Source organism: Saccoglossus kowalevskii, chromosome 2 (assembly GCF_978046115.1).
Source record: "Saccoglossus kowalevskii chromosome 2, keSacKowa6.1, whole genome shotgun sequence".
NCBI lineage: Eukaryota > Metazoa > Hemichordata > Enteropneusta > Harrimaniidae > Saccoglossus > Saccoglossus kowalevskii.
This window is the reverse complement of record NC_140642.1, coordinates 28141166-28164373: the sequence shown is the minus strand read 5'-3', so window position 1 is coordinate 28164373 and position 23208 is coordinate 28141166. Positions and strand designations below refer to the sequence as shown.

At 33.7% G+C, this 23208-nt stretch overlaps 1 protein-coding gene across 3 annotated transcripts in view; it reads right to left on the bottom strand.

The window, feature by feature from the left end:
• Positions 1-21337, bottom strand: part of LOC100375699 (nephrocystin-1-like) — a 45031-nt gene extending 23694 nt beyond the window's left edge. Inside the window, exons 1-12 of one of the 3 annotated variants that reach the window (XM_006824829.3) lie at positions 21175-21337; positions 19466-19554; positions 18345-18405; positions 17631-17705; positions 10387-10448; positions 9490-10053; positions 6851-7168; positions 4420-4540; positions 3656-3750; positions 2381-2450; positions 1858-1903; positions 873-906 (exon numbers count right to left, since the gene is read on the bottom strand). In XM_006824829.3, coding sequence (XP_006824892.1) covers positions 873-906; positions 1858-1903; positions 2381-2450; positions 3656-3750; positions 4420-4540; positions 6851-7168; positions 9490-10053; positions 10387-10448; positions 17631-17705; positions 18345-18405; positions 19466-19554; positions 21175-21237 — 1598 coding nt within the window. In that variant the 5' untranslated portion in view covers positions 21238-21337. The remainder of the gene's footprint in view (positions 1-872; positions 907-1857; positions 1904-2380; positions 2451-3655; positions 3751-4419; positions 4541-6850; positions 7169-9489; positions 10054-10386; positions 10449-17630; positions 17706-18344; positions 18406-19465; positions 19555-21174) is intronic. The other 2 variants (XM_085494000.1, XM_085494006.1) reach the window with 2 other exon arrangements.
• Positions 21338-23208: the final 1871 nt, after the last annotated feature.

Below are 23208 nucleotides of genomic sequence, written 5' to 3'. Positions count from 1 at the left end.
GGTTGCACCACTGCAGACCAATTTATATGTCTGTCATAACTAGCTAAGAGGTCTATTGGTTTGGCTAAGGTTGCACCACTGCAGACCAATTCATATGTCTGTCATAACTAGCTAAAAGGTCTATTGGTTTGGCTAAGGTTGCACCACTGCATACCAATTTATGTGTCTGTCATAACTAGCTAAGAGGTCTATTGGTTTGGCTAAGGTTGTACCACTGCAGACCAATTCATGTGTCTGTCATAACTAGCTAAAAGGTCTATCTAGTGAGGTTTATTCAGGAGAACAGAGAATGTTAAATCCTATTCTACAAACAATTATTGAAATTAATACTTGAAAGTGAAAAAAATATTTGTAGAAAATATAAATCATAGTTATAAGAAGAGACAGTGTGCATGCTGAAAATATATAATAAACTCTTACAGAAAAATATCATTTGAAAACAGTGGTGAGATCCAGTGAAGGGAAAGGTGGTGGTAGTAGTAGTAGTAGTAGTAGTAGACAGGGAAAAAAATAAAAAATACAAATTGTTATTCAAGTTCAAGAACATACAATGTAGTGATAAAGGTGTAAAATACATGCAAAACATGTGAAACTTGGAATCATCCATTTTACTGAAGGGACAACTGTGAGCACACAAATGCTATTTATTTCTCATAAATAAGCATTATTAGCATTTAGAGTTTTGTTATGAACCCAACTAGCAAATCACACTGCCCAAACATTCAGCAAAGCATGAAAGAATGAATGGAAGCAATCACATCCCCACAGAATGAATGGAAGCAATCACATCCCCACAGAATGAATGGAAGCAATCACATCCCCACAGAATGAATGGATGATTCTATAATTCTAATAACTCTGAAGGTTCTGACCTTCTTGGAGATTCTGGACCAGGTGATGGAGGAGCTGATAAAAAAACATGCAGGTTGTTATATGCATTATCACCAAATCTACAAACCTTGGAGTACCCAAACATTCAAAATACTTCCCACAGAAACATGCTAGTTTGGCAAACTTAGAAAAATATCATTTTCCAGAAAAAAAATGGTAAGGTGCATTAAGTGAATGTCTTGACAACTTTGGTCATCCAATTTTTGAGATTATCAGTTTTTAGATTGCCCTAAATTGTTTGCTTTGTTTTGACTTTTTGTAATACCAAAATGCTAACAAGAATGCCAATAGTCAAATGAAGTGCGGTCCATTTGATATCATACATGCATGTAAATGGATTAAAACTCTTCCTCTATCTGCATCTAGGTTGTAACTCACATAACACTGGACTGGATATAATACAGCCTACCCAGTATGAGAAAAGAGTCTAAATTGAGCATAAACTGAAATAGAAAAACTGTGATAAATACAACTTTCAATGTTTATTAGTTGCTGCCAATTACTAATTTGTATCATTTAGATATTGTCTAAATCAGACAAATATGGGTTTACCATGTGCAATAAATGTATTTCTGAAAGATCTGCCCAAATGATGCCATCTAGTGGCCAGCATCACTGGGAACCCAGCGAAATCTCCATTAGTCATTAGCTTGATCCCTTTCTCTGGGTGGAGTGAAACTAACAAGTGACAGACATAAATGCTGCCTGAAGTGGATGGGTGGGCAGCAACTAATAAACAATAGCGGTAGTAATTAACTAGCTATAATAAAATGTTTATTCATTAAACAATGCAAACCAAAGATTTTACCCTTTGTTATTTTACAGTTGACTAAATAGACAGACCATGCATATATGACCTATTGAATTAGCTATGATGGCAGTGAGAGAAGCCTGTTATACACCAACATTATCACTCCCAAGTTACTAATACATAAAGAATGATGAAAACAATACTGTCGTCTTTACCTTCTGGCGACTGTAAATCTGTGTGATCACTGTAATCTTTGCGCAACTGAAACACAAAATTGAAATACCACAATTAAATGAAAGGTCATTTCTGGTAATATAAATATACCGGTATAAATAAACTTTATTGCCATACTAGGCCACCGGCCCATCACAATCTCAAGTTTACATTTCTTGAAAACAATAATAATACATAAATACATAAATTTATTGTAATATAAGAATACTGCCCATCAAGAGATTAATTTTAGTGTCTCTGACCTTAACTTAAAAGCTTGACACAGGAATTTTGACAAATTACAAAGTGTAATGGGTCGAAAATTAGGTGTAATTCATCTTCAATTATTCCGCTATTGCATAATACACATTTCTTTTCAAAATGATCTACATTATGCATACTGTCAAATTCTATTGCTAATTGGTGACTCAAGCAACAAAGCCTTGATAACGATTTCCTATGTTTGTTCACACTTACACTGATAATATATTATGGTATAAAGAAAACCTAGCAGAGTAAACTGACCTTTAGATATGTACTTGGTACCAAACCCTTTTTTCCTTCTTCATCTTCAGCTTGCCACCATCCATCCTCTCTGTGGAATTAACAACCGTGCTATTGTTATAAGTTGCACAAAACCTTGGTGTATATACAGTATTGCTCACAATAATAGGAGACGAATTTTCAATTGCAAACAGAAAAAAGAAAGAAAAAAATCCTACAAAAATAAAATGCAGATGCAACTCACATCAAAATCCAACAAAAAATGAATATTACATGACCTGTATAAAAGTTCCTGAACCATGTAATAATTTTCATAGTGTTGATTATTTTGATAACTGAGCATACTCAATAGATGAACAATACGTTCTATTGTTCTTTTAACATGTTCATGTCAACTAAATTTAGCGGATTTCACTTATCCTAGAAAATAAATTAACCCTACAAATAATTATTAATTCATTTAAATAAGCCACATTGGAGGAAAATTTCAGAAACAATGGATACCAATGTCTCGGAACCATGTAATAATACTTATAATGTAATGAGTATGATGTCATCGCAGGCCGGAAAATTATATATTAATTATATATATCCATAGACACAGTCCCTGAAGCATAGACAAATTTCTAGTAGGTATTATTTGATTTTTAACAAATAAATCTGGGCCAAAATGTTATGAGGTAGGTCCAAGCGCAGGCAGTCGCCACCCACTGTGTAATGAACACTAACGTTGTGAATCTCCTGGTTAGCTTAGATTTTATCATTTATCGGATTTGATGGAGATTTATTAATCCTTTACACAATTCAACAGAAATGTGCTGCACATTTAATCTGAATCTGTTATTTACAAGGCATTGTAATACATCGAGCAAATATTTTAAATTTATCACAGTTCTGTGTACTAACAACACAACAAATGTGGTAGTGCATGTCTGTTCATCTAAAAAACACAAATGCTTTGGGTTGTAAATAATTTAGCTGTCTAAGGTTCAATAAAATAGTTATCATTTCCAATAATACATCATCATGTACGGTACTCCTGCTTATGTCCGATTTAAAGTTATTATTATTTCTGTTGGTGATTCCAATTCTACGTATGATCATACAATTTTCCAAACAATAATGTATTTAAGCTAAATTAGGTGGGGGAGAAAATGACCAACATGTACTACTGTGTGCATTTTGAAAACAAGTATTTATTGATATCTCTAAAAATATATGTGCCTGCTTATACCAGGAAAGACAAAAAAATAGGAAGAAAAAAAGAAAGATTGTATTATGTGTTTGTAGACCTACCTGGTCTGTATAACTGTTAGGACATCTCCAACTTTAAAACTAAGATCATCAGCCTGTTCTCCTACAAAGTCACACACAGCTTCAAACTGTCGCATCTAAAGGATGGAAACAAGAATTATGGTAAAACCGGGCACAAAAGTAAAAAATAATGTCATTTTGATATGTCATGTTACAAAGATGAAGAAAACAAATTAAAAATCAGGGGTCATCATATTAAGTTTTTTTTTTAAACCCATCAATAAAATACAGTGAAAATAGCATGTTTTGTCTTTTTTATGGCTTTTTACCATTGTTTCCTATATATTAAATATTAAAAAAATTACAATATTTTTTGTGGGTTTTTATCAAAGAATTGTGTTTTCATTGTGGTCCATGGAAACCACTGCTAAAATATTTTTTAATGCATATTGTTCTACAGTTTTTTTGAAACAATTAAATATTCTGACAAGAAATATATATGAGCTAAAATATGCGCATATATAACAATTCATGAACATTCTACCTTGTATAAAACTGGTCCAGTGATAGAAATGAGAAAAAGACAATTGAAAAATAAACCAAACTAGAATTTCATTGAAGCTCAAAAACAAGGAAATTATGCAAAGCATTATGTTTGTATAGCTTTATGACATTTCACATTTCAGACTAAAATGTTTAAATAGTACATTATTTAGAACAAGGGTACAAGATAAAAGCAGATAACTATAATATTCAGATAAAGCATTTCATTCATTTTTTGGTACCAAGCACAGAAAATAACTCACTCCTTCATCCAAAATATCAGATTCTGACGACAGTTCATCCAATCGGGTTTCTTCTTCCTCAGACTCATCTTCATCAGACTCGTCTTCTTCCTCTTCCTCATCAGTCTCGTCTGATGCATCACTACAATAAGCAATAAATAAGTGATTTACACATGATTACTGATGTCAATGCATGCTTTCATAACCTATGCCACCTTTAGCTGTGGTTGAATACAGCTGATATCAACTCATGGTTGTGGCTGGGAGATCACAGGTATAACTGATGGTTGAATACAGCTGATATCAACTCATGGTTGTGGCTGGGAGATCACAGGTATAACTGATGGTTGAATACAGCTGATATCAACTCATGGTTGTGACTGGGAGATTACAGGTATAACTGATGGTTGAATACAGCTGATATCAACTCATGGTTGTGGCTGGGAGATCACAGGTATAACTGATGTGGAATACAGTTGATATCAACTCATGGTTGTGGCTGGGAGATCACAAGTATAACTGATGGTTGAATACAGCTGATATCAACTTATGGTTGTGGCTGGGAGATCACAGGTATATCTGAAATCGGTCATCAGTGCAAGACACAAAAACACCACTTACACACACGGAGTATAAAGCATATTAAGGGAGGTGATCATAATCAAACCAGTGGTTTCCGGCCCGGGGAGCTACGCACAATATGCAAATTTATGCAAGAACATTCATGAGCTGACAATTCAGTGCAGCGCCTCCTTTTCAGGAGCGGAACCGTAGTTGAACTTTAAAAGAACATTACTTGTAGTATAAAAAAACAAGAAAAATAAATGAACGCTCGTATGTTTGTACATTTTTAAGGACATCGTAGTATGAAGATTTCTGCTGACCTATTTTCTAGCGTGTTTGTGTGTTTGCTTAATTATCAAGGCGTCTATTTCGCAAAATTGCTGGCCATAAATACTTGCTTTACGCCATAAATACTTGCTTTACGTCACGTCACTTTACCACTGCGTTATAGCTAGCTCTGTTATTTCCCAATAATAATAAAAGATAATTATAGTGGATCACACTGAAATAAAAACATGTGCTTCGCTGACAAAACAAAACTATGCGTCCATGCAAATTCGGGGTCAGAAGACAAAATACGTGTCTGCGATTTTCTCTTAGACTATTAAATTCACGTAATAATCCTGTCTCCATGAATGCATTTGCGTGAATTTCATAAAATTACGGGCCGTAAATATTTGCTGTGTCCTGTTGCATTGTTGACGTAGAGCATCGGAAGACTTTTATTATAATATCTTAAAATCTTATAATATATAAAATCAGTTATTTCCAAATTAAAATGAACTTTAGTGGATCACACTGAAATAAAAACTCGCCCTTTGATGACAAGACAAAACAGAACTATGCAATCCTGCCAAATCTAGGTCAGAATTCAAATACCTGTCAACTACTTTCTCTAGGTCACGTAATAATACTGTTTCCATGACCACATTTGTCGATTTCAAAACATTACCGGATGTACAAGTTTCTTATACATACAAATATGAAAGAACAGACAACTAAATTTGCAGACAACTAGAAACTGTTTGCATAGATATTTCACTGAGAGCAAGTTCAATAATTCTCAACATTTACTGAGATTTCATTCATATTAATCTCACATTTTAATACACACTTCAGCAGACCAAACCGGAATAATATTATGTAGATTAACAGTCTATGTTATTCATAACATCGTAACTACACTTTGATAAAATACTGGATCGGCGGTACACAGTTTCCAAAGTAAAATACCATTGCGTCCGCATTCTACAAATATGACGGCGTAATTCATAGTATCGTGACTATGTTTTCTGGAGATAATTATAGTAACAATGGGATTATATAAGGCCGTAATTCACAAAATTGTAACTACGCAACTTTGATAAAACGATGGATCTGCGGTACACAGTTTCCAAAGTAAAAACTAAACCATTACACCTGCATTCTACAAATATTCACAGCTATGTTTATAGTAACAATAGGATTATATGACGGCGTAATTCATAACATCCTGACTATGTTTTCTGGAGATAACCGTCAAATCATCAAGGTTTAACTGCATGAATATAATTACCAGTAATACGTGTTCGCTGAGTTGGATGCACTAAAACAAATTGGAATTCTAAACACTGGCACTAAAAAAGAACAGGAATTTCGGCTCCTTGAACTTTGAATCAATTTCTACCGGTATTAATTTTTCAAACACAGACGTTTGGCACTTACATTTACTAGTTGAACCTGCTCGTATTCAGACAGAAAAAATGGAATTTCTAGGTGACCTAATTAAAAGCTAATTAGTGAAATCGACGGAGCACCATAGAGCTCCTTGGAACCAGGATGGAAACCAGTGGTTTGATTTTAATCACCTCCATAAAGCTCCTTTGTTTATGAGATACATAAAACTTACCTTTGCTGATCAGTAGGTCTTTTTACTTTACTTTTCACTTTTACAGGAGTCTCACTTTCCTCCTCCTCCTCCTCTTCCTCTTCCTCCTCCTCCTCCTCCTCTTCTTCTTCTTCCTCCTCCTCCTCCTCTTCTTCTTCTTCTTCTTCTTCATCATCCCCATCATCATCGCTTTCTTTCACAACCTTCTTTCTAGTGCTTGGTTTTACTTCCTCTGTGACCGTCTCATCTTCTTCTTCCTCCTCCTCATCATCATAACTCTCTTCATCATCTTCATCATCATCTTTTGTTTCTTTACTTTTACGTTTATCACTTTCTTTCCTGCTCAGATAGAAAAGTAAATGTCAAATATAGAAATACATAATATGTTACTCGTAAATGGAATAGAACTTATGTTTCCTTTGAAGATGTACAATGTATACAAGCAGTGAACATGGTAAAACTTAGTTTCACTAGTTCCAAATGTAGCTAAATTGAAGCACAATTCTAAAAATGAGGGTGGCATACCTTAAACTAATTTGAAAGATGAATTCAAATGGCATGTAGTCTTATTGAACAATTTTATTAGCCTACTTTTGTAAGCAACAGTGTCACTAAAAACCATGACATGGTCCTTATAAAAGAAATGGATAATCAGACTGCTACAAGATGAGAGATCATGATGTGTGTACAAGTATAGAAATGGAATTGAGAGAATGATGTTAGCTAAATGATCCAATGGCATGTTAGTAATTAGATATTGATCAAAGTACACATGTGGGAAAATAGGTGGCATAATTGAACATTATATCATATTAGCCATGGTACAAGCAAGTAAATATGATAAATGAGCCTTCAATAGATAGAAACACCACATTGGTTACACTGCTGATATAGAGAGAAGGTAGGTAGTCAATAAACAATAAATGAAATAGATGATCTTAACAAATAGCTGAAACATAAAAGTATAATACACATTCACAAATAAAGCCATCATCGATGAACTGACACGGCTTGGCATGAGAAACACAACATATAACTAACAATACAGGAAAGAACACAGTTACAAACAATATATAAATTACTGTAATAAAAACGAAGGCGAGATAATGAGAAAGCAATGTAATGTATGGATGGGAAATTATACCACAAAATGAAGTACATAATGGAGAGTGGGTAGCACAGTATACTACAGTGTTTTGTGATGTATAATAACAAGGTAGGACGTATACACGCATGGAATAAGCACATGGCATATGTACATGTAAGATAACGATGTAAATGAATAATTGACGCACCATGGTATGACATATTATTGAAAATAATTAATATGAGGTACGTATACCAGGGTATGATGTATTCAAAGGTGATGATATAAATGAGTGGTATATATACAAAGGCATGATGTATTCAAAGATGATGATATAAATGAGTGGTGTGTATACAAGGGTATGATGTATTCAAAGATGATGATATAAATGAGTGGTATGCATACAAGGGTATGATGTATTCAAAGGTGATGATATAAATGAGTGGTGTGTATACAAGGGTATGATGTATTCAAAGATGATGATATAAATGAGTGGTGTGTATACAAGGGTATGATGTATTCAAAGATGATGATATAAATGAGTGGTATGCATACAAGGGTATGATGTATTCAAAGGTGATGATATAAATGAGTGGTGTGTATACAAGGGTATGATGTATTCAAAGATGATGATATAAATGAGTGGTGTGTATACAAGAGTATGATGTATTCAAAGGTGATGATATAAATGAGTGGTGTGTATACAAGGGTATGATGTATTCAAAGATGATGATATAAATGAGTGGTATGTACACAAGGGCATGATGTATTCAAAGATGATGATATAAATGAGTGGTATGTATACAAGGGTATGATGTATTCAAAGGTGATGATATAAATGAGTGGTATGTATACAAGGGTATGATGTATTCAAAGATGATGATATAAATGAGTGGTATATATACAAAGGCATGATGTATTCAAAGGTGATGATATAAATGAGTGGTATGTATACAAGGGGTATGATGCACTGTAAATGCATTAATTGTTCACTGGTTTTTAATTAATTCAGAATAACAATAGAACTTAGGCAGAGGGTTGATTCTCTGCCAAGTTCATAAACTTAACCTGGTGAAATTGCTGAAACATCAAAACCATGAAATTAAATGCCAGTGAAAATAAATGGTTTTACAGTATTCAAACATAACTATGTACATTAATGGCGTGTTAAACCAAAAAATGATATATTCACAAATAAGGATATAAATCAATGGTATGCATATCATGGTATAATGTATTCAAAGATAACTATGTAAATGAGTGGTATAAACACATACACTACTGTATACACAGATATTTTATCTCCAGAATAATTGAATGATATTGTTATCATGAAGTGTACGTTCATCATTTATGGACATGAGCATGACTATGTTTATTATTATAATACATACATACAATGCAATCTATTTATAGCCAGAGTTTCAAAGTGACAATAACAGAGATACAAATATGTCATTCATTTATCCTGAATTAGGAACACCACCATCACCACAGCAAACAATGCTAAACTTAAATATCAACAGTCGACAGAGATTGACTATTGGTATATAAGTTTAGGCTCCACCATCACCTGCCAGACTTTTGCCTGAACAATGACCAGCGCCCACTTCTGCGTTCTCTTGGTTGATCCTTTGGTTGATGTTTCCCACTCTTTTCAGTTACCACAACATCAGCATTTTCCTCATCACTTTCATCTGTATTATTTATTTCTCTATTATCATCTTCACTGGGTTTGTCATTCTTCACTTTCTTTTTCTTTTTCTCCTCATCTCTAATTTCTTTTTCCCTAATTTTCAATTGTTTTGCTCGCTCTTTTTCTTGTTCCCTTTTTTTTTGCTTTTCTTTTTTTTCCTCCTTTTTTGATTTTTTTTGAGCCTTTTTTTCAGGAGATTTAGACCTTCCAAACATACTAAAAGATTTCTTTTTTTCACTACTTCTTCCCTCCCTTTCCTCTCCTCCCTCAACTGTATCTAATTTGCTTTCAGTGTTTTCATTTTGTTCTTCAAGGTCAGAAAGATCCTCAAGTTGACTGTCATCATCATTATCATCACTGTTCAACCTATTAGCAGTTGTATCATTATTTTTATCAATGTGTTCAACATCATTCTCATCGTTGTCAGCCTTGGAATGATTCCTAAAGAATACATGGAGGATGAAAAAATACTATCACGTGTTATTGTTTGTTGACACTTTCTTTCCTCATGCAGTGAACTCCACACAAGCAACAAGACTGGCAAGAGCTGACCTTCTGTTAGTCTGCAAAAGCATTAGTCACAATTCACCCAAATCAAGAGTGGTTAGTATATAGAAGATGTGTATTCAATACAGATACAAACAAGTATGTATAGAGGACAGAGGAAAGATGCAGGGACAATGCAGGTTATGGCATGCATTCAGTAATGTATATCTACTTAAGGTACACAGTGACAAAGCAGAGTATAGCATGCATTCAATAATGTACACCTACTTAAGGTAATCTTTTTCAACTTTGTCTGGATCCAGTTTTTCAGTGATTTTAAACAGCTGATCCTAAAATGAAGAACAAAACAGTAGTAGACAGATGTTGTTGAGAATGGCTTGAAAAAGTCAACATGGGTTGAACTGATTTTAATTCTAGTTTATTTTATAGCATATGGAAGTGTATAAATTGGAGGAGTACGACTCTACAAACACTGTATATTATATACAAATTGCTGTGTATCTGACATTGTAATTGTTAACATTTGTGGGGTCATAGTTTTTATGACTATTTAAACAAGCAGCCTATTGGCTGAGATAGCTCTGCTGTTAGCAATGCACATTTCAATTAAAAAACTGAAGACATCATTAGAAAATGAACAATATGTATAGTATCAAAGCAATCAGACTTGAAGATATCATCACAAAATGAACAAATCTGAGAGAGGTCCACATGTAGTACCTATATATGTAATAATATCAAAGCAATTGGACTTGCGGTTTTTAACAAGAAGTCGAAAATATAACTTTCTACCAAAAATGACAAAAACATTCACTGAAATTAGAGAATTGGAGATATCATCACGAAATGAACAAATCTGAGAAAGGTCTACATGTAGTATCTATATATGTAATATCAAAGCAATTGAACTTTTGGTTTTTAACAAGAAGTCGAAAATATCACTTTTTACCAAAAATTACAAAAATATTCACCAAAATTAGAGAATTGAAGATATCATCACAAAATGAACAAATCTGAGAGAGGCCCACATGTAGTACTTATATATGTACAGTACTCATTTCACCCAACCTCCCGCCCGCTTCCAGGTTTGGATCGCTTTTTTTTCGCTCGCTTTTTTCAATTCGACCGCGCAATTTCCGCTTTTTTTTCAACCGTGCAAATCCGGAGGTATCCGCTCGTGCAATCGGTCGTTCGCTCGCTCGCCTGACAGCGCAACCGCCCACATTTACAGTTCATTACCTACTGTTTCATGTACAAGTGTATAATTTTTGTTTTTATGATGTTAAAATAAGAATAAATACAATCAGAAATTTATAGAACGACCGTTGAAAAAATACGGTGGATCACACTGCCATATAAAATTGGTAATAATACATACACGCAGTAATAATGTCCACCATAAACAAGATCGAACCAAACATGTGAAATCAAATACGACACAGACACAACTAATATGAAATAAAACCATTCTATTTTTGGTGGAGAGCGAAAAATGTCTTCTGTAGAGTACGGTATTCGTTGAGTAACCGTGTGTAGGGTGACGGTTGTCATGCACGCATGGTTTGGGTTTAACACGCACGGGTCAAGTTGTAGTTATGTTAAAATCCGTGGCACCTACAACAATTGAAGAATATCTGCAGGAATAGTAAGACTGTGAAAAAACAACTGATCGATAGTTATAGAATGACGGTAGTGTACAATTTGTCAAACAAATACAATACTTGCAAATGTAATGTCGGCCAGCGCCCATTTTACTTGTCCAAAGTTGTCGAAGCCGACATCAATGGAGATCGCATTTTTTAACTAGCTGGCTGGCAAGCAGACTAACACGTTACATAAACTTGTTGAATTACAATTATGGTTTTTATTTTTGCGCCCAATGTCTCGTTATAAAATAAAGGATTCAAATTTTGCAGGGTATTCCGTTTTTTGCGAACTCTGGGCGAAATACTTTCACGAGCTGTACGTAGTTCACTTACAGCCAAAACAAAGTCAGCTTGGACATTAAGTTGTGAGACGCGACAAAACAAACGCTGCCAGCGATAGATTACGTGAATAAAAGAACAAAATAAACGCAATCAAAGGCGCCGACCACACGCTTTGGAAATAAATAGAACACGTTGCTAAGAGGAATCGCACCTGCATCTCAACGACGTCTCCGGTTATGAGCGGGGTTTGCCGCGTCTTAGAAAAATTGAAAGTTAAAAAGGAATCAGTGTCGGGGAACCATTCACAATGTTTGCATGAAAAATCCCACGCGAAAGCGTTTTTTTTCCTGTTACAAACACTATGGTACCTGAATCCCGGTAAGGGTCAATTTCCTGCAATCCTTCAAGATTAAATTTGCCTCCGAAAATCTTTCTAATGATGACCTGGAAGATTGTCATGATTGAGTGCCACCATTTCTGTTCTAAGATTTATTCAGTATAATAATACAAATGTTCACCCCAACAAAGGTGGACATACAGTTTTAGCGACCCGAAGAGCTCATTGTCAACCGAGGCGAAGCACTACGATAAAGACTTTTCGTTCCCAATAAATAATAATAAAAAAACAAGCAGCGTCTCGGCTGAGATACATGTAGCTCCGCTGTTAGCGATGCACATTTCAATTAAAGAACAGAAGATATCATTAGAAAATGAACAATATGTATAGTATCAAAGCAATGGGACTTGCTGTTTTCAACAAGAATTCAAAAATATCAGTTTTCACCATAAATGATTGTGGTTTTTAACAAGAAGAAAATATCACTTTTTACGAAAAATGACAAAAATATTCACCAAAATTAGATAATTAAAGATATCATCACAAAATGAAAAAATCTGAGAGAGGTCCACATGTAGTACCTACATATGTAATATCAAAGCAATCGGACTTACAGTTTTTAACAAGAAGTCGAAAATATCACTTTTTACCAAAAATTACAAAAATATTCACCAAAAATAAAGAATCGAAGATATCATCACGAAATGAACAAATCTGAGAGAGTTCCACATGTAGTACCTATATATGTAATATCAAAGCAATTGGACTTGCGGTTTTTAACAAGAAGTCGAAAATATCACTTTTTACCAAAAATGACAATCAAAGAAAGCTTAGAAAGAACTCCCGTGTGCTGAGAGTATTGGAGACACATTAAAAATTAAATCAAAATTACTTGAACTTGAGATGTTGGTGGAAACGCAGAAAACTAATTATGCAAATAAGGTAACTAATGTGAACAGATTTAAGTGTAAAACTAATAAGGTCTGCACAATGTACAAAGTTTCATTGAAATGTGATTAGAACCAACAAAATATTAATTATTATGCTAATTAGAAAATTAATATGAACAGATTTTAACCCAAAATTAATCAGGCTGTCTATTGTCCTAGAGCATTTATGTACCAAGTTTTATTCAAATGTGATGATCAATACTTGAGATATCAGTATTAATTAATTATGTTAATTAGGTGATTAAGAAGCATAAATATTTACCCAAAACTAATATGGTGTATAGTCCTAGGTTCATTGAAATGTGATGGTACTCTTTAAAAGTTTCATTGAAATCCAATGAGTGGTTTTTAGACATCAGTGCAACAGCCATAGAACAGCAAAAAATTAACTAATTATGCAAATTAGGTAATTAATAGGCACAATTATTTATCCCAAAATTAATGAGGTCTCTGCATAGTCCTAGAATAACTATGTCGCAAGTCTCATTGAAATGTGATGATTAGTACTTGAGATATCAGGTGAAAAGCTGAAAATTAATTAATTATGCAAATTAGGTAATTAATATGTACTGATATTACCCTAAAAACTATCAGGTCTGTGCAGTGTCATATGACACATATCTATGTACCAAGTTTTATTGAAATGTTATGATTAGTACTTGAGATATCAGTGGAAAAGCCGAAAATTGATTAATCATTATGTAAATTAGGTAATTAATAATATTAACAGATTTTTACCCAAAACTAATCAAATTTGTGCATTAGTTCGAAGCATCCATGTGCCAAGTTTCATTGAAATCCAATGAGTGGTTCTTCAAAAATCAGTGGAACAGTCATAGAACAGCTTAAAATCAGTTAATTATCATGTAAATTAGGTAATTTATATTCATAGATTTTTACCCAAAACTAATCAAATCTGCGTATTGGTTCAGAGCATCCTAGTGCCAAGTTTCATCAAAATCCAATGAGTGGTTCTTCAAATATCAGTGTAACAGTCATGGAACAGCTTGAAATCAGTTAATTATCATTCAAATTAGGTAATTTATATTCATAGATTTTTACCCAAAACTAATCAAATCTGCGCACTAATTCCAAGCATCCATGTGCCAAGTTTCATCAAAATCTAATGAGTGGTTCTTCAGATATCAGTGGAACAGTCTTGGAACAGCTAAAAATCAGCTAATTATCATGCAAATTAGGTAATTAATATTCATAGATTTTTACCAAAACCTAATCAACTCTGCGCATTATCCCAGAGCATCTATGTACCAAGTTTCACCAAAATTTGATTAGTGGTTCTTGAGATAACGCTGGAACAAAAAAAGTGACATACATACATACATACATACATACATACATACAGACAGACAGACAGACAGACAGACATACAGGATAACTGCAAAGACTCCCTTTTGTGCTTCGCACAAAATTAGAGAATTGAAGATATCATCACAAAATGAACAAATCTGAGAGAGGTCTACATGTAACATGTAGTATCTATATATGTAATATCAAAGCAATCGGACCTACAGTTTTTAACAAGAAGTCGAAAATATCACTTTCTACCAAAAATGACAAAATATTCACTGAAATTAGAGAATTGGAGATATCATCACGAAATGAACAAATCTGAGAAAGGTCTACATGTAGTATCTATATATGTAATATCAAAGCAATCGGACTTGCGGTTTTTAACAAGAAGTTGAAAATATCACTTTTTATCAAAAATTACAAAAATATTCACCAAAAATAAAGAATTGAAGATATCATCACAAAATGAACAAATCTGAGAGAGGTCCACATGTAGTACCTATATATGTAATATCAAAGCAATTGAATTTTTGGTTTTTAACAAAAAGTAGAAAATATCACTTTTTTACCAAAAATTACAAAAATATTCACCAAAATTAGAGAATTGAAGATATCATCACAAAATGAACAAATCTGAGAGAGGTCCACATGTAGTACCTATATATGTAATATCAAAGCAATCAGACTTACAGTTTTTAACAAGAAGTCGAAAATATCACTTTTTACCAAAAATTTCAAAAATATTCACCAACATTAGAGAATTGAAGATATCACCACAAAATGAACAAATCTGAGAAAGGTCTACATGTAGTATCTATATATGTAATATCAAAGCAATTGAACTATTGGTTTTTAACAAGAAGTCGTAAATATCACTTTTTATCAAAAATTACAACAAGCAGCCTCTCGGCTGAGATAGCTCCGCTGTTAGCAATGCACATTTCAATTAAAGAACAGAAGATATCATTAGAAAATGAACAATATGTATAGTATCAAAGCAATGGGACTTGCTGTTTTCAACAAGAATTCAAAAATATCATTTTTCACCATAAATGATTGTAGGTTTTAACAAGTCGAAAATATCACTTTTTACCGAAAATGATAAAAATATTCATCAAAATTAGAGAATTAAAGATATCATTACAAAATGAACAAATCTGAGAGAGGTCCACATGTACTGTAAAATCTGTATTAGAAGCCGCGGCTTCTATTAAAATGGTACAATGCAACAGAGGGGATGCGGCTTCTATTAGAGTATCTACACATATGAGAAATGATGAATTTTTGGTTCTCAATTATTCAAATAGAATGGATGCGACTTCTATTAGGGATGCGGCTTCTAATACAGATTTTACGGTAGTACCTATATATGTGATATCAAAGCAATTGGACTTGCGTTTTTTAACATGAAGTCGAAAGTATCATTTTTTACCAAAAATGACAAAAATGTTCACCAAAATTAGAGAATTGAAGATATCATTACAAAATGAACAAATCTGAGAGAGGTCCACATGTCGTACCTATATATGTAATACCAAAGCAATTGGACTTGTGGTTTTTAACAAGAAGTTGAAAATATCACTTTTTACCAAAAATATTCACCAAAATTAGAGAATTAAAGATATCATTACAAAATGAACAAATCTGAGAGAGGTCCACATGTAGTACCTATATATGTAATATCAAAGCAATTGGACTTGCGCTTTTTAACAAGAAGTCGAAAATATCACTTTTTACCAAAAATGACAAAAATATTCACCCAAATTAAAAAATTGAAGATATCATTACAAAATGAACAAATCTGAGAGAGATCCACATGTAGTACCTATATATGTAATATCAAAGCAATTGGACTTGCGCTTTTTAACAAGAAGTTGAAAATATCACTTTTTACCAAAAATGACAAAAATATTCACCAAAATTAGAGAATTGAAGATATCATCATGAAATGAACAAATCTGAGAGAGGTCTACCCAAGGTACATATACACCAAGTATCAAAACATTCAGGCTTGTAGTTTTCAAGAAGAAGTCGAAAAAGTAAAACATTGACACGGACGCCGACGGACAATCACTCATATGATAAGCTCCGCTCGACAAAGTCGACAGCGGAGCTAATAAAGGCCACTATCCTACAACATTGAGTCTTCTTGGTGGGACTCATTCAATTATGTGATTTTTGTTGTTTCAAATCCAAATCAGTGTTCTTCATCTTTTATTTATAAAGTACTGCTTTCATTTCTTTTGTAACTAGTTCATTCTTTTTGTCTATTGCTGTTAACAGGATGTGTTGAAGAGCTAGGGACTTGTGACCAAAATATTGAAATATGAGTATGATCAATGGCATAAAAATCACATTGATTGTTTTCAAAATCTCAACACCAGGAAAAAAAAATAAACGCACACAAACAAAACTTTTGCTGGTTATGACATGCTTTAGCTTTATCATTCCACAAAAACAATTAACGTAAATTTCAAGTGAACACTGGCAAAATATTAATTTCAATATGGTCATATCAAGAATTTTTGAATGGTTATATTAAGAGATTGGAATACAATCAAGTCATGACAAAAAATAGTGTCTAACACAGCACTAAAATTCCAAATATGGAATGATTACGCGCATAAACGTCCTCTAATAATAAAAACAAACATGGCTGCCATCAGGGTTTGACTCCACAAAAAACGTTCGCTGATTCTGTCCTAAACTTTTTGGATTTCAGCATTCCCACGGCGTATCCTTGGATGGAAAAGATGTATAACAATAAGGTTATTACAAGGATACCTTAAAGTATGCATTCAGACAGTACATCGTGCAACGACCTCTGCTACAGCTGTACTGACTTTTTGCATTCTTTGAGGTATCTCATAATATTGTCAACACTGTCACACCCATATGTTGGACATTGACAGTGAGTTGACGTTAACTTCATGAAAGAAATGGCAATACATGTAGTAATGGTAATTTATGTTTGTGTCATCTCACCTGAAAACGTTCAAGCCTTTTCATCTCTTGTGTTTTCTTCTCTTCAAATTTATCCACTTTCACAGGTTCATTAGCCTAAAACCGAAATAATGAATCAATGAATTATAAAAATTAATGGGAATTAGTGATACAATGATGAATGAATTAATGATGCAATGATAAGCAAGTCATTGTCAATGACATAATTCCTGATTTTCTTATTGGAATGAGATATATGACAAAAATGCACATATATTGGTCTGATATGATATCTGATGAATGTGTTTAGTTTGAACTTGATCAGTTCAGGCATGTTGGAGATGTGGATCTGGAACTGCATTCTTTGATGCAAAATTACCACTAGTCGGCTATTTTGAACGACTGAGATCTGGATCCAGAATGATAAAACTGTGACTGTGGTACATTTTTGGTCTTAAAAAAGTTGTCATTGGGCCATCTTTTGGATATCGAAATAAATGTATGTGCATATATTTGTTATAATAACTGATGTGAGCGTAAGTGAAGTTTGAACTTTATGTGAACTAATAAATAAGTGGTTAATGAATGACATAGTGGTGCAAATAGTGATGCAATGATGAATGAATAAGTGTTACAAAGATTAATTGAATTGTTAGCAAGTGACAACTAAGTGTATGATATTTAAGAGTAACAATGTTACAGAATGTTACACATAATGCATCACCTATGCTAGTCTTGTTGTATAATCAACTTTACCTTGTCTAATTTACCAACTTTTCTATGCTGTTTTTTAACTTTCTTTTCCAAGTCTCTGCATCTGAAAGATAGAAAAAACATTTTGACTATGAGAGCCATTGATGTTAGAAGTGTCTAGCAGTAAATCATGGCTCCACAATTCCGGCTTCATGTTATGTAATTTGAATGATCAGCCCACTGTTTATCATATACACAAATATTCCCAGATGTGTTAACCATAATTAATTAAAAACGCATATTGTCACTTGACAGTTTGAATTAACATTTTTATTTGAAAAAACCTGTGATTGACAGACACTTTCAAGACTTGTATAGCTGTTTGAAACATACTTTCTCGTACCTTAGGCGAGAATATTGTGCTTAAATCTTGCCCTTCTGGTAAACTAATATAAAAATTATATTCTATTAATACTCATGGTTATACATGACAGAAAAAAAAGGTACTCCATGCTTTAGGACTTAAGGAGCCATTAGTGTCAGAATTGTCTGTTTTAAAGGCACAATATCGATGCTTTAAGAAATTATTGTTTTAAAGGCATATCAGAGTAGACCTTTTTTTTTAAGGCACAAAATTGGTGCAATGAGTCATTATTGTTTTTAAGGCACAATGTCAGTGCCATGCAACATTATTCTGGGTTTAAAGGCACAACCATCAGTGCCATGGGACATTATTCTTGTTTTAATGGCACAACATCAGAGTCAAGATATTTCCACTTTTTATTTCAGAGATTACCAACTATGATAATTACTACAAAATATAAGACTGTAGTTTGAAGGATTCAGAGTGACAAACGACTTTAAGTGGAAGCGTTAATTGTTCATTACTGCAGCAGATTCTGTCAGTTTTCACCTAATAGAATTACACCAAAACTTAAATGTAGTTTCAAAGCTGATATGTTTGCAAACAAGGCTACATGTTTGTGTATTTCACAGTGCGTCTGCGACCATAAGAACCAAGAATATAATCTTCACTACATTCCAGTCTACAAGCTTCTGAGGGAATACCCAAAATGCTCATTATATTAGGGTACCCGGTAATTGTTTGTGGAACACACTTGAAAAAAACCCTGAAATAGTTATATCCACTGAATGATATATTTTTGAAAGTATATATACATTACTTTTTATGCAAGCTGTCCATTTTCTTTTGGCTGCCCGTGACTGTGGTATCTTCCAGTACAGACATACATTCTTTCACTAACAGATCAACCTGTTAACACCACAAAGTTACATTAAAAAAGTGCATCAATTTAAAATACAAAAAACAGCAGAGCTTTTATTATCTTTAGAACTTGTGATAGGTTACCAGAACTGAGAATTGAGAATTAATGTTCTGCACCAAACTTAACAATCATACTTTTAATATAAATATTTTTGTTTGAAATTTAATTGAGTCATCAAGAACCCATACAACTGTAGCTGCAGAGCTCAGAAACATGAAATCATTAATAATGATGTTATCTTAGTTCTTATATGTGTTTTGATCTTTATAGACAGGTGGTTTTTATGTGGACATTTGGTTATTTTTTATGGTTGCCAACTCATACATTTGAAATAATATTTATTCACAAAATGAGATGGTACTGTTGCAACAAAAACATATTGATCGAAATCAAATGAATTTGAATTCAGGAAAGTGAAAACGGTTAAATGCTATTACTTTGATCTCTAAGTAAAGATGAATCTGCAGATATATTGCTGAAAGGTTGCGGACATATGACAGGTGGTCTTGTAATGTTTGTAAATACATTACGGTTACCCCTTGGCTAGTCAGTGAATATTATAGCACTGTAATGTTTGTAAATACATTATCCCTTTGGCTAGTCAGTGAATATTATAGCACTCTTGGTTAATAGTCAGTGTAAACTGCATTTAGCACTCAATACATTACCTCTAATGTTGTATTTACAGAAAAATTTTGTGTAGCACCTTATTTATTTTACACTATCAGTGGTAAATTTGTTTCCTCATTTTTGGTGTACTTTGTTGTAATAATACAAATCTATTTTGCCTAGTTGACAACATAATTTTATTTATGTTTCTTTGAATAACGCATGTAGCATCTACCTGTCAAGTTTATCCAACCATATTTACAGACGACTCAGAATAAATAATTTGCCACATACGGTAACCCACAATTTTTTTGCACAATTGAGATTTCATGAATGTCTATTTTCACAAATTGTCTATCATATGAAACACTTATATATGACCACACAGTTTGTTACAACATCTTATTTATAGCTCCATGTTTCAAACATATTCCTCTATATCAAAGATTATGCTGCACAGAAGGCCTTGAATGAGACAAGAGACAGAATTATTTATTCGAAAACATTGTAACAATGCACTAGTACTAGCAATCCAGCCATATCATGTGCCTTCTCTCTCAGTGAGAGCCCAGAACAAAAAAGATGGAACGTGCTATTTTATGTTTGTTGGATTCTATAATCAATCTGGCAAAAACAGAACCTATCACCCCTCTAAAAAACAACAACACGATCATTCATGGAGTGTTCTGGGTGTTGAACACCTCGATACAGAAAAATCACAACCCCACGTTCGCGGTCAGGACATTACAACCAACACAAATACAAATTAAATAAAACATGGACTCGATGGAGAATTTTTACACTGAATCAAACCACCAGCGAACACAAACAAAGTTAAGCCATAGAATATTCTGACACTGAATTAAACCCTATAGTTGTCTTGTGGCATTCATGGAGATAACGTCTCCCGGTTGTTATGAACGCCTCAGCTGGATTGTTGCCAGATCACACAGCGGTTATAACTAAACTTGTCAACAAAAACTAAAAGTTAACTCTACCTCTTTCTTGAGATCGTCGCATTCTCTCTGCGAAGTATTCAATGGTCCTTTATGCTTTGCCATTATGTTTTCTGGAGAAAAATTGGTTAACAAATGTTGTATACAAATATTTCAGATCGTTGGTGCGGCCATTTTATGTATGGTCGTTTGTTGATAATTTCCTCAGTGTGAACCATAAAAAAACGAAGACTGAATAGTTGCCAACATTGATGGCGCTGTAAGACAAAACAGCTCAGTCGCAGCGGACGTCGAGTCGGAGCGCACGATTTAATGAAACTATTGGCTGTGACGTCATTTTTATGGAGTCTGGAAGTTCGAAAGTCTTATTACAAACAGTATTATCCTGCATTTTGTTTTGAGCTAGACTTTTTATTTCCGGGATTTGGGGTTTCATCTATCACATGACAGTGAGATTTGTATTATTTTAGTTTTTTGTCCTTTTATGGTTAAAGGGCGACGGTCGTCGCGCTGCGCATGTGCGACATTTGTGTTGATAAACACTGATTTACCATAATTCAATGCGTTTTTCTAATGAAATCACGAGTACCAGTTTTGCCATGGGCGTCAATTTCACTAATTACCAAGGGCGACTCGTTGTCTACCTCCCAAACACCAAAGTAAAAATCTACCGGTAATTAAAGCTTGGTAACCTTTCAGTTTGTACTAGTTGGTGTGTGCGACAGTCAAAATCGCCATCTTTGTTTTTATGAGACCCATATCTCGCACATGCGTGACAACTGCCGCCCTTTAATCCATCCCAGAAATGTATGTAATGTGTGCATGTCCAAATACAAGTTATTGGCCAAGTTTCACATTTCAGACAGTGCTCATAGTGCTTTTTTTAAGGTATCGCAGTTTTTATCAGTATGTTTATGTAATTTTTTACTGAATATTCTTTGTTTGGAATGCTTGATCTTGGTTATAGACCATCTTCTTCAATCAATTCTTCAACTTGAAATAGTCAAAATCACTTGACTGCTCTTTTACTGTACCGTAATACCAGGTGTACATGTTTGTGTAATGCAAATACATGTAGTAATACCACCTGTAAATCACCATGATCGTATTTCCCAATATTTCAGCTTTCCGAAAACATACACCCCTGGTACACACTAGTATATTGTCATAGTTGCATGCTTAGTAACTTCTGGGTTTTGACCTAATACTAGTAGCTAATTAAATTATCTATTTTTTTCCCATTGATTCCTTAATGTCAAATGAATTTTGGGGCTATAGTTAATTTCTCTTAAATACTTTTAAATCTTCTTCAGGATTTTATATCACATTGTTCTGAAATTGTGTATGTAGCATGTACAAAAAAAATGTAACATGCATGTAGAGAACGTTAAAGCGCAGTAGTCGTCACGCTGCGCATGTGCGAGATATATGGGTCTCATATAAACAAAGATGGCGACTTTGACTGTTGTGCAGATTAATGAGTACGAACTGAGACGTTTCCAAGCTTTAATTAAGCAATTTTCATGTTATATATAATGTATCGAAGGAGTCACCGGCGATAATCAGTGCAAGTCGGGCCCAGGTCAAACCTCATACTTGTGATTTCCATTTGAAATGTCGCACATGCGCAGCGCGACGACTACCGCGCTTTAATCTTAAGTTAGGGTGCTGAAATTTTCCATTTTTGATGTTCATAATTTATAGTCTGTCATTACGCACATACTTACATGTCTAATTCCATGAAAATTTGATGTAAAAGTTGACGTGTATGAATGATATCTATAATGTGTCATTATTTGATGCTAGCCGAGTGCTATGTACATGAGAGATCCATATTGGTGACAGGAGCAACAGTGACACATGACCTACCAATATCAATGCAACTTGTGCTATGGAATATTCATCGATGCACTGACATGTGACCTCATTAATTATGCACATATCTAATTCCCAATGATACCATTGCTTTGTTAAAATGTGAACTGTGTAGGTTAAACACTGAATCTGTTTCATTGTATTTGTACACTGCATTCCATAGCTGAGAAATAATCACAGTACTACACAATCAACTTTAAC